General features: G+C 39.8%; 1 protein-coding gene across 2 annotated transcripts in view; it reads right to left on the bottom strand.

Moving 5' to 3' along the window:
- Positions 1–1,478: 1,478 nt before the first annotated feature.
- Positions 1,479–9,989, bottom strand: part of ALKBH8 (alkB homolog 8, tRNA methyltransferase) — a 61,187-nt gene continuing 52,676 nt past the window's right edge. Inside the window, exons 11-12 of one of the 2 annotated variants that reach the window (XM_070943941.1) lie at positions 4,152–4,301; positions 1,479–2,192 (exon numbers count right to left, since the gene is read on the bottom strand). In XM_070943941.1, the coding sequence (XP_070800042.1) occupies positions 1,638–2,192; positions 4,152–4,301 (705 nt within the window). In that variant the 3' untranslated portion in view covers positions 1,479–1,637. The remainder of the gene's footprint in view (positions 2,193–4,151; positions 4,302–9,989) is intronic. The other variant, XM_070943942.1, reaches the window with a different exon arrangement.

Here is a 9,989-nt window from a genome sequence, read left to right as displayed (position 1 = left end):
TGCATTAGGTACAAATACATTTCTTTGTTTCATTATATTGAGCACATGCTCTGTGTTTGTTTGATAGAATAGAATAGAATAGAATAGAATAGAATAGAATAGAATAGAATAGAATAGAATAGAATAGAATAGAATAGAATAGAATAGAATAGAATAGAGGTTATTTTTATTGGCCAAGTGTGATTGGACACACAAGGAATTTGTCTTGGTGCATATGCTCTCAGTGTACATAAAAAGAAAAGATACGTTCCTCAAGAATTATGTGGTACAACATTTAATGATAGTCATAGGGTACAAATAAGCAATCAGGAAATAATATCAACATAAATTGTACAGATACAAGCAACAAAGTTACAGATATACAGTCATAAATGGAAGGAGATGGGTGGTGAGAACGATGAGAAGATTAATAGTAGTGCAGACTTAGTAAATAGTTTGACAGTGTTGAGGGAATTATTTGTTTAGCAGAGTGATGGCATTCGGGAAAAAATTGTTCTTGTGTCTAGTTGTTCTGGTGTGCAGTGTTCTATAGCGTCGTTTTGAGGGTAGGAGTTGAAACAGTTTATGTCCAGGATGCGAGGGGTCTGTAAATATTTTCACAGCCCTTTTTTTGACTCGTGCAGTATACAGGTCCTCAATGGAAGGCAGGTTGGTAGCAATTGTTTTTTCTGCAGTACTAATTATCCTCTGAAGTCTGTGTCTGTCTTGTTGGGTTGCAGAGCCAAACCAGACAGTTATAGAGGTGCAGATGACAGACTCAATAATTCCTCTGTACAACTGTATCAGCAGCTTCTTGGGCAGTTTGAGCTTTCTGACTTGGCACAGAAAGAACATTCTTTGTTGTGCTTTTTTGATGACATTTTTTTTTTGATGATGATGATTTGATGATCAAATCCCTACAATCCCTTTGAGGTATTCCTATGATGTTTGTTTTGGCCTGCCCCAGGCACGCAGGACCAGAATTCACTGTAACCCGCTAGTTTTGCTAAATAAAATAGTCATTTATATCCTTCCATAAGTTTGACATTTCTCAATTGTTCTACTGCATACGAGTGTATCAAATCAGATGCTTTCAGTATTTGATCACATCTCCTAGAACGGTGATGGCTAACCTTTTCGGGACCGAGTGCCCAAAGCACGCACATGCACGCCTGAATTCACATGAGCACCCAAACCCCTCGCATGCGCCCCGCCCCCATGCAAGCCCCCCCACTCCCACCACATGAGTGGCAGAGACCTGAAGACCAGCTGGCCGGCGGGAGGCGCATGTGCTGAACTGGGGCGCAACAGAGCTGAACTGGGGCGATGGCTCATGTGCCATCAGAGAGGGCGCTGCGTGCCACCTCTGGCACGCATGCCATAGGTTCGCCATCACGGTCCTAGAACCAACAGATCTGTAAATTGCAAGGATGATTGTGAAATCTGATCATCAGGCTAGAATTTAATAAATCGAGGAAGGAAAAGCCACTCTCCTCTCAGCATGTAAAAGTGGTATTTATTTTTTAAAAAATATAAACACAACACCAAAAGCCAAATGTAAACACGGTAACCAACCATGTTTTAGAAATACCCATGGAAATAATTTTATCAATAAATCCCATCCAAGACACAGCTGCCTCTGTGGAACTGTGAAGGCATCACTGCTTTTCAAGAACCACACACCAGTTTCCTTGGTCATAGTAACTTCCTTGCAGCTTTATGCAGTCTAGTTGTTTACACAGCTGTTCCAGTTCACCTTCATAGAAGACGTGGTAATAGCGGTGAAAAACAGGGTTGGATTCTGGAGCATAGGTAGAGCCATCCATAGGCTGACAAAGCTTGGCATGTCTTGTCTTTTTCTTTATCCCATCTTTCAGGTGCCAAGGGACCAAGACATCTTGAGTTTCAAAGGAAGTTCTATTTGTATGAACTGGAAGGCTGGCAGGAACTCCCTGGTTTGGACTGTAGCTCGTCCCATTAGGCTGATTACAGCCCTTGCTAGGCTGTGCCAAACCTTGGCATTCAGTGCTGCCTGTTTTTTTTAGCCTGTCGCTGACAGCTTTGCCAAGCCTTTTATCGCTAGTTTTTTCCCCTTTCAGATACTTTGACTTCTGCTCCTTGTATTCCTGTTCCATGGCCCAAACGTAAACAAGTGCTTTTCCACCAGGTCTCAGCAGCCGAGTCAGTTCACAGAGCACAGCCAGCCTCCTCTCCTAGTCAAGGGGGAGAAACACAGATAGTCATCCTAAAGATAAAAGGTAACAAACTAAAAACCGTACTCAGAACAAAAACAAAATACAAGACCGAGCTCAGAGAATTAGGAGCTACTGTACTATTCTGCAGTCTGTTTACTTCTACTTTTTAAATTATACATCTTTCATGTTTTTCAGCTATTTAATAGAATTATATATCAATGAAATTAATATAATAGAATGAATATACAATTAAAAATTTATTTTTAAAAAATTCAGCCAACAATAAAATAATCAAACCTATAGAACAAGGAACAGCTACCAGAACATGTAAACAACTTTATTGAAAGAAAGAACCATTTTAATTACGGGTAGTCCTCAATTTACAACCGGTTGTTACTTAACGACCAATTGAAGTCATGACAGACTTATGACCACCTTCAGAGTTCCAAGAACTGTCCATGCCCTGAGGTCACATGACTGCATCTTGGGTGCTCAGGAACTGCATCAACAGCGGATTGCAGCATCCTGCAGTCATGAGATTACAGTTGATGATGTTTTTGTTGGAAACAACATTTACTTTCAGCTTCCATGAAAAAAACACCCATTGTGAATAATGATTTACTTAACGACTGTGGTGTTTGCTTTACGGCTGCTGCTGCAAAAAATATATATCATAAAATCAGGAGTGGCCACATGGAGATTCACTTAATCACTGGCATGACTTATGATCACAATTGCAAGCTTAATTACAGACGTAAGTCAAGGACTATCTGTAAAACGTAACAAAATAGATCTCTAGTAAGGGAGCCCCCTCTTAAGGGAGCCCCCATGAGCTTCCTTAACTGTACTACCCTGTTTCCCCAAAATAAGACATCCCCTGATACTAAGCCCAATCGGGCTTTTGAGCACATGGTAATAAAGCCAAGCGCTTATTTCAGGGTTCAAAAAAATATAAGACAGGGTCTTATTTTTGGGGAAACATGGTAGAAATTTTAGCAGGGCACGTAACTGAGTTTCCTTTGAAAACAGGGAAGTGATGGCAGGTCTAATTGGGCAAAAGAGGTCTTCCAGCAGCTAAGCTAAAACCCTTTATGTTATGACACTTACAAAAAAAATATTGATTGTGATGTAGCTAGCAAAACTGAGAACCACAACATGCAAGTTCTACGATCTGTTCACATCCAGAATAGCAAAAGGCTTATGCCAGGGGTGGGCAACTGTGGCCCTTTTACAACCTGTGGACTTCAACTCCTTTTACAACCTTTTGCAACAATTGCCCACCCCTGGTTTATTTATTTATTTGATTTGATTTGATTTCTATGCCATATTGGCTAAAACCTAGCTTATCAAAGTTAACTTGGAGAACGAAGTTTTGCAAAAAAAGATTCAGAAGGATCTCACATCACAATACAACACTTGACTCATAATTTGCTTCAATAGACGCATCTCCAGTGAGGTTGAAACAGGATCACTGCTAAGTGGTCCAACGCATGCTTTGTGTACAAAGTTTCAGATTTAGCAGCAGCGTCTTCAGGGAACAAAAACTTAAGATAATATGCCAGAGAACGTGAAGAATCACCGCCAATCAGAATAGACAGAATTGAGGGATTTTTATTGCAGACTGTCTGTACGGGGATGTTAAGAAACTTAGAAAAACGTTAGTGGTACAGGAATTTCACAGGATGGGAATGTCTTTTCCATTTTCTTTCTTGCCCCCAATCCCACCCCAGAAAATAGTTATAGACAATAAAAAAAAATGGTAGACCTTAATACAATGGCGCCAATAACTGCGATGTAAAAATCAAGGGAGCAATCTGGAAGTTCTTTGGGAGCTTCAAAAATGGAACTGGGAATCACAGCTCCCTGGGATGAAAACAGCAACAACAACAACAACAGCAACAATAACAACAACCATGAAACAGAAGGATAAACTACTGTATATTACAATGTTTCTACTTTTAGGCAGTTTTTACCTACCACTGTTGAAAAATGATGGATGACCGCAATGGATATGCAAGCATCACAAGAACCACTCCGTATTGGCACAATGAGTGCATCGCACACAAAAGCCTGAAATTCCTTTTCTCCACAGATGTCTACCAGAGTCTTACTACGGTCACAGCCCAACTGTTAAAATTAAAAAAAAAAAAAGAAAGTGTGAGAAGGCTGTACACAAACTAGGAATGAATATTAAAATTCTGTAGCTTTTCAGAAATAAGCAATAGTCAAGAGAGCCCCCGTTTTCTAGATCCAATATTGAAATGTGGTTAACTTTTATCTCTTTAGGGAAGAACCAAAATAATGATCTCAGTGCTGGATTAACAGCGGGCACACATGCTTCTTCAGTGAAAGGAACAGTAACAGCTGGCTGCCCAGATGTGAAGGACTGTAAACTCCAAATTACACCTGCTGGTATCAAAGCTCTTAAGTTTCTCTCTTTTGTGCTGTTGTTTTAACACAATCCACCACACTGATTGCCTTGATTTATAACCCTGCTTTTACCCACCCACCCATCAAGATTTATGAGATAATTCAATATTAGCTGCATTTTATAGACGGTGAGTTTACCAACTCTGTATAAATGGTATCAAAAACAAACTATTGTTTGAACCCCCAGTACCATTAAGAAACCAGTTCTCTTTCCCGTTCTGGCCATCATCGATCTGGAATCCAATTGATATGACTAAAAGTAGGATTTACATTTTAATTCCATTTTCCATTATCATCTGATAGCCACAGAAGCAACAGGAAATGGATCCTAACTGATCCTGTGGTCCATGTTTCCCCCAGGGAAAGGGAATATTTTCTCACCTCTTCCACCAGTTGCATTCCTGCTAGAGTAAAGGTAAAGGTTCTCCTCGCACATATGTGCTAGTCATTCCTGACTCTAGGGGGCAGTGCTCATCTCCGTTTCAAAGCCGAAGAGCCAGCGCTGTCCGAAGACGTCTCCATGGTCATGTGGCCGGCATGACTAAACGCCAAAGGCGCACATAACGCTGTTACCTTCCCACTAAAGGTGGTCCCTATTTTTCTACTTGCATTTTTTACGTGCTTTCGAACTGATAGGTTGGCAGAAGCTGGGACAAGGAACGGGAGCTCACCCTGTTACGCGGCACTAGGGATTCGAACCACTGAATCGCTGAACTTTCGATCGATAAGCTCAACATCTTAGCCACTGAGCCATCGCGTCCCTATTCCTGCTATATGTTCTGTCAATTTGCCAATTGTTTTTTAAAAGGGTGGTGGGGGGGAGGAAGGATAGCAAAGAGAGCAAACATGGCTACCTATGCCCTTTTTTTAAAAAAAATTCTTTTTCTCCAGCTAGACAATTCACTCAGGAATGCTTGCAGCAATATTAGCTCTGGCCTTGTTTATTTGAAATACATTCTGCTGCCCCGCTTCTCTTCTGTAAGACACTCAAAGCAGCTTGGAATAAAATCAATACACATACAGTTATTCATTCAGCAGAGGACATCAAAATTACAACGAATACAAGGCATAGTAGGCTAGGCTGAGCACAGTTTCACCCACCGTCTAGTCAATTTCCACTAGAGATGGCCTTAACAACACATCTTTCACGAGAACTGTACTCTGAAAACGGATAAAGGTTACCTTTTAACTAGATCGCTTGCGCATGCGCAGAGCATATTTGATGACATCCGGGTGGGTGGGTGGAGCTTCCCGCCACTGTAGCAACCCACCACTGAACTGGAGCCACTTAGCTGCTCTTACTGCCTACCTTCCAATTTTACTTTTGACAATTTGACTATTTTATAACTAAAAATATAATTAGCAACCAGCCAGGTTAATAGGAGATAACTTCAGATTGAGTCTATTTGTCACTGGTAATGTATCTCTACAAAGCTATCCTCTTTGCTTCAGGCTGACCTGAACCACAAGTTCCTTCCGACTATCTTCATTGATAAGATAGCATTCAAGTTTATGAGGAATATAAACCACGGTTCTAAAAACTACTCAGAGCAATTTTTGGCAGTGATTGTAAATACTGAAGAACTCCTACTCCTAATAAACTTGTTCTTATTCAAGTAGATTTATCTAAATTTTGGAACAAGCTAGTCTCAACAGGCAGAGCAGTCCATCTATAGCAGGGGTCTCCAACCTTGGCAATTTTAAGACTTATGGACTGCAACTCCCAGAATTCCTCAGCCAGCTTTGCTAGCTGAGGAATTCTGGGAGTTGCAGTCTACAAGTCTTAATGTTACCAAGGTTGGAGACCTCTGATCTATAGAATTCACAGAGACATCTGCTTTTGGTCTGAAATCCGAGTTGTTGGTTCTTTTTTAAATAATCTATGGCATGAAAAGGGCATTTATACTGTTGCTGTTAGACAGCTATATAGTTGTATTCCTCCCTTTTTTTCCAATCAGTAAGAAGTTCAGAGGCGGTCTGAATGAGGTTTATTAATTTACTAGCAACTGTATGTTTCCTATCGCAGCCCAGTTCAAACAGCATGGAATCACACAGCAGGAGAGATCACTTTAATTTTCAATCTCAAGAAAAGGAGCATTGTAGCACTCTCATTTCACCTTCAGATCGCATCAAACAACCTGGAATGGCTTTGTGGATAGCTTTGGAAGGCCAGCCGGATTGTAGCTCAAACACCTCTAGTGTATTATTGCTATCAACTTGAGAGCAGCAGCTATAGAATGAAGGAGATTTGAAAAGGAAGCACCGGACTGAATCTCAAGTAGTTTTTTCCATTGGTGCAAGAAACAAGCAAGCTTGGTAATTCTGCCCCACATGTCAAGGTTCCAAGTAACACCCCCAACGAAAGAAGACTCTAAGGCTTGAATTTCCTCAAAGTTCCATTTTATTGAAGATGTCATATTGGCACATCTGGGGAAACCCGAATCTGAAAACTTCCACGTTTTCCCTACCCAAAAGAAAGTTCAAGTCCCTGCCCAGCACCCACATGTCCATCACATGATCCAATCAGGCACCATCCAAAACTGAAGAAACCTCCCAGTCCCCTCATGGCAGCTGCAAGGCACCCTGGCCTTGACTCTCTGAGAAAAGAATGTTATTTTGACTATATATCACCCATGTTCTATACAATCCCCACTCCCATTTTCCCACAGTAGAAAAATGTGGCAGGCCTGAAGGCCCAATTGTAAAAGATGGCTTCCAAGTCTGACACCATACTTGTAGCCTAAAATCTAGTATGGACCTCAGGGATACCTTCTGCAATGCTTGCTGGGCCCCATGTCCCACCTGGTTTTATTACTTTTTAGATTCTTTTTCAAAAAAAACAGAAAGCTAACACTGAATTGCAAAGCAAACTGTCAGGCTCAAGCATTGCCTTTATTTCAAATAATGTCACTTCTACATGAACCCATAAAAGCTGGAAAGGGAGACTGGAAATTTTACTATTTTGCCTTTGGATAAATAGGTGACTAAGTACATCCTCTATGGCAGCCTTTTGTGAGAATGCATATAACACACTCTCAAAATTTAGGAACATGCACTAAACCTCCATAAATTGTGGCTCCTGATTTATACTCTCCTGCAATATATCACACTATTTCCGAAAATCCCACAATGCTTTCTGAACATAAAGGTAATATATAAAATACCCACACACACATACACATCTTCCAATGATGTTTCAGAGGTTGCCAATTTAAGGTGACCAAGTAAAGCCCCACTTTATGAGTGAAATAAACCTATGAAATTTTTATTCATAGATTATATAAATTTATGGTTATTCATAATCATCATGGCAATCCAGGAATCAGTCTGTTTACAGGCAAGATATTATATTTGCAAAGAGGAAATAAATTACATATAAAAATTTTATTACAGTAAAAAACCAACAACACAGGGAATCATGTAAATCTGTACCACAGATTTCTTGCTATGAATATAAACGTTGATCTACAAGACTAATTTTAGTTGATGGATTAGCTGCTAGAAGACAATAAAAACAGAATGCAAAAGCTGTAAACTAGGTTTCATTCATGCACTTGCATATATCAGATGAAAACAATGCCATGTAAAGTCAACAGATGGGGCATACAAAAACCAATAAATAGTTTCCTTTGGTAACTCTAACAATTTACTCATTTGTTTTAACATAAATAGAATTTTTTAATAACAGGTTATTTATTTTAGTGTTTCCAGCCAAGACAGATTAAATTCTCAATTTAGTCAGCTTTAACTGCCAGTTACAAAGTGGTTTATTGACAGAATATATGCCAGATCTAATTTTCAAAGCAAATTTGCTCCATTTCATTAAAGGGAAAGAGCTGTAAGAAAAAAAACCCAATATTCCACATTTCAGTTTTGTTGGATTAGGGTAAATGTAAAGTGCACGCCATTTGTACATAATATGTATGGCATTTCAAAGATTTGCCGTATCTGGGAAATCTTTATTGCTGATGGTGCCAATTTCATTACTGGGTATGATCGTAAAGACTTTGATTTTAATTAAGAACATTTACAGCACCAGAGCCCACCATCTGCAGAACAGATTGCACTCCAAACAAACAAATTGGTCCATTCTGGTGTTTACAAAGTCTAAAAGTATTTTTCATGACTCGCTGAAAAAGAGAATGTTAAAACAGTAATGAAAAGAATTTCTAACAAGGAGTCCTGTTAGATAATTTAGAGCTGGGAGAAAGGGATGGAATTTGATCCTTCATGTGAACATCTCAGCAACTAAATAGAGACTCAAGAGCAGTGGTGAAATCTAAAATTTGTTACTACTGGTTCTGTGGCCGTGGCTTGATGGGTGTGACTAGGTGGGCATGACCAATTTTTTTTTTTTACCTTTAAAACCATTTTTTCTACAACCTCTTCGGTGAAGAGGTTGTAAAAAAATGCTTTCAAAAGGCTCTGATGATCCCAGCTGAGTTGCCTGATCGGCAGAGGGTTTTTTTAAAAACCCTCTGACGATCAGGCAACTCAGCTTGGTCATCAGAGCCATTTAAAATAAAAAAAGCCTCTGATGATCATGCGGCTCAGCTGGGCATGGGGGGGGGGCAGGGATTTTTGCTACTGGTTCTCCGAACCACCCGCCTCCATTGCTACCGGATCGGGCGATCCGGTCCGAACCAGGAGCATTTCACCCCTGCTCTTGGTTCTTGCATAAAGAGATGAAATTCCACTCAGCTTAATCACTTTCTGCTGTCCCAAGTAAGAACAGTAAAAATGGACAGAGAAGAAGAATTCAATCAAAAAGACAACCCTGAGATGACCTTGCAAGAGACAACAACACTGTGGTGTGATGAAATGTAATGAGCTATATAGCTTAGCTAACCAAGAGGAATAAAGCATATGACAGCCAGAATATGAAATCCTAATTTGCATCTAAATTATATCAAATAATTGCGAAGTCAGGCTTAGTTGTAACGTCCTATGTAGTGAATCCACTGTCCAAAACAAAAAGATTAGATCTTGCAATAAAAATAAAAATACTTTGGAGCATCGATTATTTCAAGTGTGATAAAAATACAAAGGATATGCCAGCTCCAGAGGAAATTTCCCTTTGGCATAAATGTGATGAATACTGGATGCACGTCCATGGAAACTGCAAAGAGATGATTACTGCAAACTTGCATTTTATCATTTCCCACAACTAACGCTGTGATCTCATTCAGATTATCAGAGGTTATTTTAACATTTTTCTAACTAATTAACTTTCTTCCTCTCTCGACATGCTTCTGTGATCAGGATTTATTCCGAGACGAACTTCAGTCCAGCAGCCGATTTGGAATGCCAAGGCTGCACATTGGAACATGTGCAATAATGCAGATGAATACCGATGAGCTTTTTTTCCGACAGCGGTACAATCAC

The sequence above is a fragment of the Pituophis catenifer genome, unplaced genomic scaffold, assembly GCF_029215685.1.
Source record: "Pituophis catenifer annectens isolate HBS135680 unplaced genomic scaffold, rPitCat1.0.hap2 SCAF_4, whole genome shotgun sequence".
Classification (NCBI taxonomy): Eukaryota; Metazoa; Chordata; class Lepidosauria; order Squamata; family Colubridae; genus Pituophis; species Pituophis catenifer.
This window is presented reverse-complemented; position numbering and strand designations above follow the sequence as displayed.